Source organism: Neurospora tetraspora, assembly GCF_033439725.1.
Source record: "Neurospora tetraspora strain CBS 560.94 chromosome Unknown B0H65scaffold_7, whole genome shotgun sequence".
In the NCBI taxonomy this organism is placed as follows: Eukaryota; Fungi; Ascomycota; class Sordariomycetes; order Sordariales; family Sordariaceae; genus Neurospora; species Neurospora tetraspora.
This window is the reverse complement of record NW_026944389.1, coordinates 2,644,415-2,656,554: the sequence shown is the minus strand read 5'-3', so window position 1 is coordinate 2,656,554 and position 12,140 is coordinate 2,644,415. Positions and strand designations below refer to the sequence as shown.

Genomic DNA, 12,140 nt, shown 5'->3' with positions numbered 1-12,140 from the left:
GATTATTAGGTCTTCTTACGAAGAACAAGACAGAAAAAAAGGACAAAAAAGAAATCGTGATGCGCCAGCCGCGAATCGAACGCGGGGCCCATCGATGGCAACGATGGATTTTACCACTAAACCACTGGCGCTTAATCAGATTTCACGTATTAGCGAGCCAAATCTTCTGCCTAAGTTCCGACGCTCCCGTTTCATGGTACACTTCTACACAGTCGAGCGGTCGTAAGAATAAACCGAACACCTCGCGGTCTAATACATCACACCTTCGGGAGACCCTTGCACGCATTCATATCGTCGGCGGATGAAGGTTTAGACAGCGACAAGAAGTTGCCGTTGATTGTAACAGAAGTCTCCAAAGCGGCCATCTTGAGGTTTTGGGTTTGTTCCTGTGCTTGTTGTCAATCGAAGTGGGAAAGCAGGAACCAATTGATTATGTGAAAAGTGTGATGATTCCGGAGAAGAGGAGAAGACCTCCGGAGGCGGGGGGAAGACCGGCTTATATACATGAGAATCTGTGGCCAACCCGGCTTCTGATCAGCCATCTTGAGAATGTCTTCCTTCCTCCGTATCGCTGTCTACCTTCCTTGTCGTAATGGCTTCCCCCCCGACAGAAGGGGAGTGCTTTCCATACAGGTATGTCGCTATTCCCGTCGCCTTCAAGTTCAACATGGTCAAGAACGAGACAACTGACACAATAATATTCCACACGTCTGCGGCAGGAAAGACTCTCCTGACGCTCGCAGCCGGCGAATCTGGGATCCTTAACGGCGCGGTTCACCACCTCACTGTTGCGCCCAAGTCGAACGACAATCAGAGCCCGCCGCAGGCCAAGCAGTGGATGACCTACCAGACTTTTAAACCCGACGACATTATCAAAGCTGCGACTGCGACGCTCACTGCTTTACCAAACGGGGGTTACCGTATTTCTCTGTACACCATAGACGAGAGAGTTGTGGACGTGAATTTTAATCGATCCTGGTCTTCTGAACGGGTCAAATAACTTTGTGGGGGTAGTACTCAGCTGTTTCCTTTCATTTATCGATGGAGGTTCTGTAGTTTCCGGCTTCGGTTTTGTACTAGTTTGCTACAATTCCTTTTACACGGAACAAACAGTCCAATGGTTCACTTCTTACACCACAAGGAGCAGCGTATATAGTCGAATGGTCCTAAAAAATAAGCCGAACACGTTACGATTAGTACTTCACACCTTGGGTATACTCTATCACGCATCCAAGCGTCTTTATTACATATTCAAACCTAACATCTAGGCAGTTGCTGGATGGAAGAACCCTTAATAGACTCTGACCGATGTGTTTCTAAATTATTGTAATCCCTACCATAACTTTGTAACGGCCTTCCCAACTATACCCAGCGGTATTGGACTGCCCTTGTTCGGTTTATTCTTACCACCGCTCGATAGTGTACGTAGCTAGGCGGCGTCACGGCTCCTTATTGGGAAGGTCGTATTTCGCCACCAACGGCTGCAGTTGCACAGGGGTGCGCGTTGTGATGATGTTGTGCTGCTGCAGTGGCACGTCGAGGTGTGCGGAATTAAGTCCGAACACACTTAGACGACAACACACCAGAAAGTGTTCGGTCTTTTTTCCGCACACCTCGGTCGTGTTAAAGTCCGAGATATCTATTTGGTGCGGTTGTTCTTGCGTTCACACCGAGTCTTTGACTTTATCATCACCTTCCCGGTAGAACTTGCTCCATCTCCATCATAATGCGCGTCTCCTTCCTTTACTTCGGGCTGGCTGTCCCTGCCATGGGCGTCCTCGTTCCACCGACCTACGAGAAGGTGTCTCCCGAGATTGCAGAGAACCAGAGCAAAACGGTCGATGGCAAAACAACCTGTCCAAGCAGAACGAACGCCTATTGCTGCGATACCCTTGATTACTCCGGCTTCCAAGTCGAATGCATTGGTAGGAAAGAAAACGAATCTTTGAGTCTTAAACATACCAACCACCACTGGAACTGATAGTAACAAATTCCCCACAGGGCCCGGAAAGGTCGATTATCTCGAGAAATGCTTAGACTATGAGCCTCGGCCGATGTGTTGTTGCGTGTATGAGTTGAATCCTGACATGCCACATGTAAGTGATGATCACTCGTCAAAACCCTATGGTTACCGCATCGTGGAGTGGTCATCCCCAAAACAGAAAGTCGTTGATGATGTGGACCATAATAACTCCGAGTTTATGAAAATCAGGTCCCAAGAGAGATCAGCTGCGATAAGGACTGCAATGCGCTGAAGGAGCCGGAGGCCAAGGACAAGGTCATCGGGGACTTGTGATATCGCGCGTGACGCCATGTCGTCTTCGCCATACTCGTCGGTTAGGCGTAGAGCCCACCCTCTGGGGGTCTCGCTTACAGCCAGCCAACCGACTTCAGGCCGTGTTGGTGTCATCACCCACCGTGAGCGTCACGATGGTGGTTTCAACATCATCCATGTCAAGGATTCCCTCTGAAGTCGGTTGGCTGGGTGTAAGCGAGACCCCTAGAGGGTGGACTCCACCAACCTAACCGACAAGTAAATACAGTCAAGCTCGTTTCCGTTTCTGCTTTCTGGTCCTGGTTTTGGTTCTCGCGATCGAAGTCGTCGCCATGCCGGTTACCGATCGCTGTGGATGTTGATGACTTGATGTCCACGAAAGGGCGCACGTGTGTTGGGCCTCCACTTTCCGGGTGTCCCGTTTTTCGGCCGGCAGGTGCGGGACCTCCGAAACGGGATAAGTGGATCCGGCTCAATTGAGGGGTTCTAGAACTGTTCCGGCGCCAACTTTGTGGTATATATCAGGGAGCCGCTGGGCGAAGTTTCATAACATCTTATTCTTCCTCAGGTTTAGACTTCAGTCTTCCCGAGGTATCATCAAAATATACCATATCTTGAAGATGGACTCCCAGGGTTTCCGTGAGGCCGCTGCCACGGCCATTGACGACAGTGAGTTTCGTAACTTCCTCGAATTTTTCTCGTTATCATCACCCAGCGGACATCTCACTAAAACACTTATACAGTTGCCAGCTACTACGACAACCTCGATGATCGGGATGTCGTGTCCACCGTAGAGCCTGGCTACCTTCGGAAACTTCTGCCATCCGAGGCCCCGGTAGAAGGCGAGGCATGGACTGATATCCACAAAGACATGGAGGGCAAGATCCTCCCCGGTATCACTCACTGGTAAGGCCACCTCAGCATTTCACTTTATCTTAACGAGAAGCAAAGACTGAATGTGAAACTAGGCAACACCCCGGCTTCCACGCCTTCTTCCCCTGCGCCACCAGCTACCCCTCCCTTCTCGGCGAGCTCTACAGCGCCGCCCTCCCCGCCGCGGCCTTCAACTGGATCTGCTCTCCAGCCGTGACTGAGCTCGAGACGATCGTGCTCGACTGGCTGGCCAAGGTCCTCGGCCTTCCCGAATGCTACCTGTCCACCGGTCCCACCCGGGGCGGCGGCGTCATCCAGGGCTCCGCCTCCGAGGCTGTTCTGGTCGCCATGGTCGCCGCCCGCGACAAGTACCTGCGCGAGACGGTACCTCTGGACCAGTTCCCCGAGGGCTCCGAGGCGCGCGAGGACGCCATCGCCCACAAGCGCAGCAAGATGGTGGCGCTCGCCACGTCGGCCACGCACTCGTCCACCAAGAAGGCCTCCATCATCTCTGCCGTGCGCTTCCACACCATCCCCGTCCACGCCGACACGGGCTACTCGCTCACCGGGCCTGTGCTGGCTAAGACGCTCGCCGAGCTGCGCGCCCGCGGGCTCGAGCCATTCTTCATGACCGCCACCCTCGGCACGACCGACACCTGCGCGGTCGACGACTTTGCGGGTATCGTGTCGACGCTCAAGTCGGACCCCGTGCACCCTGCCGGCACACCCGGTGAGCTGTGGGTACACATCGACGCAGCCTACGCCGGCTCGGCGCTGGTCCTGCCCTCGGTCCAGGAGCAGGTGACCATCTCGCTGATCGAGAACTTCCACTCGTTCAACATGAACATGCACAAGTGGCTGCTGACCAACTTCGACGCCTCGTGCCTCTTCGTGCGCGACCGCAACTGGTTCATCCAGGCTTTGACCATCAACCAGGCCGTGTACGGCAACAAGGCGTCCGAGGGCGGGCTGGTGACGGACTACCGCGAGTGGATGATCCCGCTGGGCCGTCGCTTCCGGTCGCTCAAGATCTGGTTCGTGCTGCGGAGCTACGGCGTCAAGGGCCTGCAGGAGTATATCTCGCGGACCCTCAAGCTGGGCGAGGAGTTTGCCGACTCGCTCAAGTCTAGGCCGGATCTGTTTGAGATTTTGACTGGCCCCAGCTTTACCCTGACTGTGTTCAGGGTGGCCGGCAAGGAGCAGGGTAAGAGCGAGGAGGAGCTGAATGCGCTCACCAAGGCTGTGTGCGAGAAGATCAACGCTTCCGGCAGGATGTGGGTGACTAGCACGGTGCTGGATGGCATGTTTGCCATTCGCTTGATGACTGGCGTGAGTACGACTGAGAAGGAGCATGTTGACCGGTCGTGGAAGATTTTGGTTGAGGCGGCGGAGGAAGTTCTCAAGGCTTAGAGCGCGGGTTAAGAATAAGAGACATGGTGTGTGCATGGCGCCAGGTAGATAAAAGCAAATGATACCGTTGAGGACCAGAATGATGCAAAGCATCAACGCAACGTTTCCTTCTGATCAAGCCACCGAGACCTACCCAAACCCCTCTGATACTAACAATGACACACCAAATGTACATGGACGTTAGAATCAGTATAACTCTGTCGTTACACATAAGACATGGTGTAAATGATAAACCCAATGCAATTCTCATCTTCTACAACTCCTCTTCCCTCCTCTAAACGGCTATCGCAACTCAACCACATGCCGGCACTATATACTCGCACGCCTTGGCGCCATCGTTCTTCTTAAGGCTTTCTTCGCCTCCGTCTCCTCAGCCAGAGGCAACACACCCTGCTCCCTCAACTTCTGGAGGAACTCCTGGCCATATTTGTACCCGACCCCATAGATCTCGTCAAATTTGCCAAAGTCCAGCGTTCCATAGTCGTCAATCGGAGGGCGCATGTAAATGCATCCGGGCATCGTCTTTGCCCTCTCTAGCTCACCGACACTCGACACGTACGCAAGGCGGGCCTGGATTTCTGCTAGCGTGGGCGGATTGGGTACCGATGAGAACGGATTCCAGCGGTTGAAGAATGCCCATACACCAGACAGAGAGTCGCCAAAGGCCTGCGGCGTGTTATCATCAAGCGAGCCGACGTCAACGGCAAAAATGACGTCCGAACCGAGAGATTTCATGTGAGATACCGTCAGATTGTCGATGTAGCCGCCGTCCAAAAGCATGCTGCCTTCGTCGCACAGAGGTGGGAGTAAACCAGCCAAGGACATGGACGCTCTGATATAGCGCCATGCGTAACCACTGGTGTGAAACTCGACTCGGCTCTTGCTGATGTTGGTGGTGTTGCAGTAGTACTCCAGCCAGAAATCTTCAATCTGCGTTTTCCCAAAGGTCTTGAAAATTCCGCGGTTGAACTCGTGGCCGGTTGTGTAGGAGGCGGACGGATATGTCAGGTCAAAAGCGAACCTCCACATGCTTGCCATACGCCCAGCGAACTTCTTGGCTAGACCGAAGATGGGAACCACATCCGCATGCCTGGCGTACAACCCGCCGATGAAGGCTCCGATTGACGTTCCTCCGACCATGTCAATGGGGATTCCGGCCTCTTCCATCGCTCTGATGATTCCGATATGCGCAATTCCTCTGGCGCCACCACCACCCAGGACGAGACCCACAGATTTGCCGCACAACCGCCTCGCCAACCGATGAAAGTCTCCCTTGAACGGAGCGTCGGGGGAGTAGAAAGGAACGTGGCGAACTTTTCGGGAGGTGTACTTCTGAATTTCTGCCTGCAAGATCTGAACCCGCTGCTTGAGGCTTGGCCCGAACCGTTTCGTGGGCGGATGGATAGGCACAGTGGTGGGGGTGTATTCCATTTGAACATGGAAGTGGCCTCCGTTGATCCACATTCGGTTCTTCAGCCATTGCCTCGTCAGACCAGGGTTAGAGTAACGCTCTTGGTGAACGAGGACAAGAATCTTTCGGGCCGTTGACTTCATGCCAAGCATGAAGCGCTCATACTCTCCGATTTCAGGGGAGCTGTCCGCGAGGCCGACGAATAATACACAATCAGCCTGCGTGATGCATGTTTGGGTCCATGGCGTGTTGACGTTCGTGTCTGTCATGAGTTAGTTCCGCTTATAGATAGTTACAACAAGCCGAAATCGACCGGGTTGAACTTACCAGCTACGTAGATAACAAGTCCATATTTCTCTTCTAGATCGGCGAGGTACTGTGACAGCTTGAGCTTTCCCATCTTGTTGAATGCGTGTTTTCCGAGGTGATTGAGAATTGCTGCTTGGTTCAAGCAAGTTGCGCCATTCGGAGGTCCAACTTGTGATAGTGCGTTCATTAACCTATTGCCAAACTCAACAACAGGGACACCCGCGGTGACAGGTAAGATTGCCACAGTCCTCAAATTTAGAGTCGAAGAGCTCTTGTAGCTTCGAACCATATTATCTTTGAGTCCCATACGTGAAGGATCGTCGATGAACGCCCTCATTCGAGCTGCGATAATCTTGGAAATCTTGATGGTGATGTTAGGATGCTCCTGGGCTAAGTTGTTGAAGAGCGTCCGAGGAAGTTTCGCCAGTTCGGTTTCGCGGATTGCGTGTAGAGTTCCGGTACGTGAGGATTCAGTCAACACTTCCAGCTCTCCGATACTCTCTCCCTGGCCGAATTCGGCTTTGACGTTCATTCCGCCCTCTTTCTGATCTTCAACCAGTCTTAACCGGCCGTTGAGAACAAGGTAGATAGCTTCGCTTTCGTCGCCTTCGCGGAACAAAACCTGACCGGAGTTGACCTGCACCCACTCGAGAGCAAAGTCAATGTGCAGAAGTAGACGCGGCAGTAACTCGGTAAGCCGCTTAGCCATGGTAAGCAGAACAATGGGATAACGGTCAACAATCCTCTCGATGGAGGCGAGCGGGAGAAAGCCGACACAGACATCTGTTCTCGCAACAACATCGATAAACGATCTGTATGAGGAAATAGTACCGACATAACCAGCAAGCCCACCTGGTTTGATCAGAGCCACGCTCCTTCGACCTTGTTTGCCTTTTTTCTGCTCAGCGCCAAAGTTGTTGTTCATATTCGGTTCTGGAAAGCGCGACGAGTTGGCTCCGAAGGCGTCGGCACCAGTTGTTGAACCGTGGCCATGGTCTACCTTGGCTGATGACTGGAGAAGGTCATGTGATGAATCGTCGCCCGGAACGCAAATGTCGAGAAAACCATCAATAACATAATAGAGACCAGGATTCCTCTCGCCTTGCTCCACCAAGACAGAGCCCTTAGGAAAGAAGACGATCTCAGCCTCGTCCTTCATATCGTGTGCGAGTAGTTGAGGATTGGGGACTGGTGACGATGAGTTAAATCCACCAGACGTAACTGACTCCGTGTCGTTGTCAAATGGGTCGAAGGCATCCATGAAGCCAAAGGCAGTATGGCCTAGACCACCCCTCGAACGTCGCTGGTCCATAGGAACGAACCTTGGGGAAGCTTGCGTGGAATCCGGATTGACACTTCCGTTACCGGTCAAGCCAATGGCCCTGAACATGCATTCGAGCACCGACTCTCGGAACATGTCGTCTTCATCAAGGGCTTCTCTCGTGTCAAGGGAGACATGTGCGTTTCGGGGAGTAGAGAAGGGACTGAGATTTCGCTGTGGCCGAGGAGATATAGCGTCTCGCGCTAGATCAAGCTGCGATGCCGGTCCAGACTTCAACTGTTGCGTATTCGTGAGCAAATCGCCGGGGCTAGACATGTCGGGTGATCGGCGTTCTCGACGTGCTCCGAATGCAGGGGTCGCGGTGACGATGCTCTGCCGCCTTTTCGAATATGCCTGCAGTGCCACTTCTTTCCGAAGCGAGGCAGCCGAACGACGTCGGCGGGCAGCATGCGCATTGTGAAGAGCAATGCCCTTTTCGACCTCCTTCTCTCCAATTCTTTCCCTTTCCCGCTTGAACTTCTCCTTGAGTCTGTCCAAAGCGTCTCCTCTGAGATGATTAGGGAGCTGCCGAACTGTATACTTCAACATGTTGCGCTCCATCTGCAATACTTCGCCGCTCAAACCAAGGTAGTTGTAAGCAGTGGCAAGTGTAACTCTCTGAAACCTCGAAAGGATGACATGAACGATGTGCGCAGTGGCCTTGGGATATATCTTGATCAGACGCCTGAAGGCGCTGGCGGGGATAATGGCTATGGTGGTGTCCACTGTCGCTCTCGCAATAATATCTGGATGGGCTGAGGTGGTATTGAGCCTCTTCGGTACCGGCCGGCGGGGTACAGCAGGACGAGCGTTCGCGAGAGAAAGTGTTGGTATCCTCGAAGAATCATGAGCTAGGGGAGACGATGTTAGAGACTCAGCCGAAGCCAAACCAAATTGCATTTCGTGGTTGTCGGAAAATGGGGTACCTGGGGTGGACGGGAGCGTATCGTTCGACTGCCGGAAGTTGGCGTTCATAGGGTAACCAGGCATAGCGGTGCCAGCAGCGGAAGGCGTTGGGTCGGGGCTGTCGTCGTCGTCGGTGTCATGCATTTGGATATCTTCGGTAAAGAGTGACATGATAGAGAACAGTGATGACATGGGGGCACCGTTTCGCACTTCGGTCAGAAGCTGGTAGCGCTGGCGACCCGGAGCAAAGCCTTCCTCATCGTCGCTACTGGTCTCGAACGAAGGGCCACTGGCTGAGTATCGACCATCTCTGGCGGATTTGACAAAGATCTCCACCATACCGTCGACCACAAGACAGAATCCTTGTTCTTCCTCGAGGTTGAGGGTTTCGCCAGCGATCAGCTTCCTCGTCGACATGCTGCGGGTCAGTTCATGGAAAACCGGCCTTTCCAGATAACCAAAAATCTTGATGGCGCTGAGGAACTCGTCAAAGTAGCTTGCTAGCCCGGACTTTACTCCCTCCTCCTGTGTTTCGGGGAACAGGTCAACGGCTGGCTCTTTGCGCTGGGGCTCGGGAGGAAGCCGTGAGTACATGTTCAAGTAGCGATATCTGACCACCCAGGTGACTCCTCCCATCATGAACAACATGATAAGCACACTAAACACACAGTTAGATCCACCAGCCTCCAGTCCATGTACACAATATGCGGCTGGCGGATGACTTACAGCGTAGTAGCGTTCATGGTCACAGTCAGACTAGTCGAAAAGATGTTGAACAGGAATGTGGGTGTAGTGATGGTGGCCAGCTTGATGACGAAGTATAGCACACTCGAGATGAGGTGCAAGAGCCGGAGGATGAGGGTGAACCATGATATCGAGGTGTGTTCGGGAACCACATCGCTAGCTTTGACGACCGCATCGCTGGCGAGGGCGACCACAGACGAGAGAGCTTCTGTAGGATCGGCGAGGATCGCCGTCGCAGTCGTGGACGTCGTCTCGGAAAGCACCGAGCTCATGGCGTTGCTGAGGTTGCTAAGAGACTCCATTTTCAGAAGCCTGAAGCATCAAGCAAGCCAAGAGTTACCGGGCCGGTCGTGTCGGTTGTGTCTGGAAAGGAGAAAGTGTGTGTTTTGTTATGAATTCGTCTGCGTCGTCTTCGTCGCGCGAAGTGTAGTAAGTATCGCGGTATTGTCGCGCCGTCGTCGTGGGAATAGTGGAGGATGGTGTCGTCGATCAAGGTGAACCCCAAGGTACCGTCGCAACCTAATCAAGGTGTGTTGTCCCCTCCCCGATGCCTGTTGTTGAAACCCAACTCTTACTACCTTGTCTGCGGTATCGTCGCTCGGTTCTTTGTCATGTCGGTTTAAGTGTTGTCACCCGGGACGGAGACCGTCGAGAAAAGGAAATAGGCGAGATTCTCCAAGGAGAGACATAAGGCGTAGGAGGTCGGGTGATGGTCGGCCCTCGGGACTTATTATGCGACGGGAAAGTTCGAATCTCCAAGTCCCGTCGTTGGTTGACAAGCAAGGTTCAGTGGTCGAAGCTCCCTAGCTCGACGAATGTCCAAGGAAGATTCCAGGCTTGTCCCCACTGTCGGTTCACGATTGACGTCGTTGTTCCTGCCCATTGAGCTGGCGCTCGGCACAGTGGGGTTCGGAAGGGCAGGTGGGGTAACCGAGAGGTACATACCTGCCGTGCCATTGTTCCCACTGTGCGCTTCCTCACCCCGACCGCAAAGAAAAGATGGAGCCGCGTCTTGCCGTCACGGTAAGAACGTGAAATTCACCCCTCAATCCCGCGCACCAGCCACAGCCCACTTTCGTTTCCCCAGTGCCCCGCCACTTTCGCAGTCTTGTCTGCACGTAATTTTTGGTTGGTACCCGAAAAATACTGCGACGCATCTGGCTTGACTCTGAGTCCTTTGAGCCTCTCTGGACCCTCTTCGAGAACCCGCCGCCGCAACCAGGACTGAACTTCCAGAGGACCTTTCCCAGCTGTGGCCACTTGCAGCGAACTCGGTCAATTTTCTTTCTCGGTCATCAACCCCTCCAGACCACCCACTCGAACTCCATCTCGCCCATTGTTGCGAACCTCGTCGCCGACATCGCCCTCCCCCTTTCAACACCACCACCAACACCACTTATTTCCCCGTTTGCCCCGCCCGGGAAAAGGCACCAGTCGCCAAGATGTCGCTCTCAAACTGCCGTTTCTACGAGGAGAAGTATCCTGAAATCGACTCCTTCGTTATGGTCAACGTTAAGCAAGTACGATACACTGGGGTCCCGGTGGTGCGCATGCGCATGTGAATGCGTCAGAGCTGACCCCCAGATTAGATCGCCGATATGGGCGCCTACGTCAAGCTTCTCGAGTACGACAACATCGACGGCATGATCCTGCTCTCTGAGCTTTCCAGAAGACGTATTCGCTCCATCCAGAAGTTGATCCGTGTCGGTCGCAACGAGGTCGTCGTCGTTCTCCGTGTCGACAAGGAGAAGGGTTATATCGATTTGTCCAAGCGCCGTGTCTCCCCCGAGGATATCGTTCGTTGCGAGGAGCGTTACAACAAGAGCAAAATCGTCCACTCGATTATGCGCCACGTTGCCGAGAAGACTCTCGTTCCCATCGAGCAGCTCTACGAGACGATAGGATGGCCCCTCAACAAGAAATACGGCCACTCGCTTGATGCCTTCAAGCTTTCGATCACGTACGTCACTCCGGGAAACAGGCATACAGTCGTGGGACGAATGGCGGTATTGGACAGGATGCTGACATGGATGTGAAGCAACCCCGACGTCTGGAATGACATCCAGTTCCCCACTGAGGCGGTCGCCGAGGAGCTCAAGACCTACATCAGCAAGCGTTTGACTCCCCAGCCTACCAAGGTCCGTGCCGATGTCGAGGTTACTTGCTTCGGCTATGAGGGTATCGATGCTATCAAGACCGCTCTCCGCACTGCGGAGGCTCGCAACACTGAGGAAACCCAGGTCAAGTGCAGACTTGTGTCCCCCCCTCTTTATGTGTAAGTCCTTGCAAGAAAGCTTCTCGCAATTTTGAAGGAAAAGTGGCAGCTAATAACCCTATACAGCCTTACCAACACCTGCTTGGACAAGAACGCCGGTATTGCCCGCCTTCAGGAGGCCATTCAAGACATGCGGACCAGCATCGAAGCTGCTGGTGGCCACCTTGTAGTGAAGATGGAGCCCAAGGCTGTCACCGAGTCCGATGATGCTGAGCTCCAGGCTCTCATGGAGAAGCGTGAGCGCGAGAACGCCGAGGTCAGCGGCGACGAGAGCGTCAGCGAGTCCGACGATAATATCCCCGAGACCGTCTAAGGCGCCTCTTCATTTTGCAACCATGTCTGAACGGAGCTATTTTTTTTCAGGCTCATTGGGAATACTCGACACTATTTTGAGGAAAGGTTTAGGGATGCATGTATACAGTTTTTGCGACACAGGGCTGGCGTCTAGGGGATACAAAAGTCCTTCAGGCGGTAGAGGAATCAACCGAAAGATTGCATCAAGCGCATGCCTAATGAATGTGAGCGAGGGACGAGGATTAATGAACAAAGACTTAATAACGACCGTCATGTTTTGGATGCACGTGGTGTACTAGATTTACGGCGCTCGAGGATATGC

General features: G+C 53.4%; 5 protein-coding genes and 1 non-coding gene across 6 annotated transcripts; 4 read left to right on the top strand and 2 right to left on the bottom strand.

The window, feature by feature from the left end:
• Positions 1 to 60: 60 nt before the first annotated feature.
• On the bottom strand, positions 61 to 131 carry B0H65DRAFT_t387. The gene has a single exon. It is a non-coding gene; the product is annotated as a tRNA-Gly (tRNA).
• Positions 132 to 143: 12 nt separating this feature from the next.
• On the top strand, positions 144 to 1,225 carry B0H65DRAFT_476219 (uncharacterized protein). The gene has a single exon (XM_062827349.1). It carries the CDS (start codon positions 593 to 595, stop codon positions 998 to 1,000), a length of 408 nt encoding a protein of 135 aa, XP_062678716.1. The 5' UTR covers positions 144 to 592; the 3' UTR covers positions 1,001 to 1,225.
• A 355-nt stretch (positions 1,226 to 1,580) lies between these two features.
• B0H65DRAFT_297863 (uncharacterized protein) lies at positions 1,581 to 2,616 on the top strand. The gene is made up of 3 exons (XM_062823110.1): positions 1,581 to 1,925; positions 2,002 to 2,348; positions 2,497 to 2,616. Exons 1-2 carry the CDS (start codon positions 1,727 to 1,729, stop codon positions 2,253 to 2,255), a joined length of 453 nt encoding a protein of 150 aa, XP_062678715.1. The 5' UTR covers positions 1,581 to 1,726; the 3' UTR covers positions 2,256 to 2,348; positions 2,497 to 2,616.
• On the top strand, positions 2,566 to 4,759 carry B0H65DRAFT_297874 (pyridoxal phosphate-dependent transferase). Its single transcript, XM_062823111.1, has 3 exons — positions 2,566 to 2,944; positions 3,019 to 3,181; positions 3,244 to 4,759. Exons 1-3 carry the CDS (start codon positions 2,896 to 2,898, stop codon positions 4,556 to 4,558), a joined length of 1,527 nt encoding a protein of 508 aa, XP_062678714.1. The 5' UTR covers positions 2,566 to 2,895; the 3' UTR covers positions 4,559 to 4,759.
• On the bottom strand, positions 4,760 to 9,555 carry B0H65DRAFT_297878 (lysophospholipase nte-1). Its single transcript, XM_062823112.1, has 2 exons — positions 6,297 to 9,555; positions 4,760 to 6,231 (listed from the first exon to the last, which is right to left on the bottom strand). Exons 1-2 carry the CDS (start codon positions 9,151 to 9,153, stop codon positions 4,868 to 4,870), a joined length of 4,221 nt encoding a protein of 1,406 aa, XP_062678713.1. The 5' UTR covers positions 9,154 to 9,555; the 3' UTR covers positions 4,760 to 4,867.
• A 692-nt stretch (positions 9,556 to 10,247) lies between these two features.
• On the top strand, positions 10,248 to 12,099 carry B0H65DRAFT_476214 (eukaryotic translation initiation factor 2 alpha subunit). Its single transcript, XM_062827348.1, has 4 exons — positions 10,248 to 10,769; positions 10,839 to 11,209; positions 11,288 to 11,524; positions 11,591 to 12,099. The coding sequence occupies exons 1-4, from the start codon at positions 10,692 to 10,694 to the stop codon at positions 11,835 to 11,837; spliced, it is 933 nt and encodes a 310-aa protein (XP_062678712.1). The 5' UTR covers positions 10,248 to 10,691; the 3' UTR covers positions 11,838 to 12,099.
• Positions 12,100 to 12,140: the final 41 nt, after the last annotated feature.

Bases quoted from the DNA above. Each gene is read 5' to 3' on its own strand.
- B0H65DRAFT_476219 (XM_062827349.1), top strand. From the start codon at position 593: ATGGCTTCCCCCCCGACAGAAGGGGAGTGCTTTCCATACAGGTATGTC.
- B0H65DRAFT_297863 (XM_062823110.1), top strand. From the start codon at position 1,727: ATGCGCGTCTCCTTCCTTTACTTCGGGCTGGCTGTCCCTGCCATGGGC. The intron at 1,926-2,001 runs GTAGGAAAGAAA...AATTCCCCACAG, and splicing joins CTTCCAAGTCGAATGCATTG to GGCCCGGAAAGGTCGATTAT.
- B0H65DRAFT_297874 (XM_062823111.1), top strand. From the start codon at position 2,896: ATGGACTCCCAGGGTTTCCGTGAGGCCGCTGCCACGGCCATTGACGAC. The intron at 2,945-3,018 runs GTGAGTTTCGTA...ACACTTATACAG, and splicing joins TGCCACGGCCATTGACGACA to TTGCCAGCTACTACGACAAC. The intron at 3,182-3,243 runs GTAAGGCCACCT...ATGTGAAACTAG, and splicing joins CTCCCCGGTATCACTCACTG to GCAACACCCCGGCTTCCACG.
- B0H65DRAFT_297878 (XM_062823112.1), bottom strand. From the start codon at position 9,153: ATGTTGTTCATGATGGGAGGAGTCACCTGGGTGGTCAGATATCGCTAC. The intron at 6,232-6,296 runs GTAAGTTCAACC...AACTCATGACAG, and splicing joins ACTTGTTATCTACGTAGCTG to ACACGAACGTCAACACGCCA.
- B0H65DRAFT_476214 (XM_062827348.1), top strand. From the start codon at position 10,692: ATGTCGCTCTCAAACTGCCGTTTCTACGAGGAGAAGTATCCTGAAATC. The intron at 10,770-10,838 runs GTACGATACACT...CCCCCAGATTAG, and splicing joins TTATGGTCAACGTTAAGCAA to ATCGCCGATATGGGCGCCTA. The intron at 11,525-11,590 runs GTAAGTCCTTGC...AACCCTATACAG, and splicing joins GTGTCCCCCCCTCTTTATGT to CCTTACCAACACCTGCTTGG.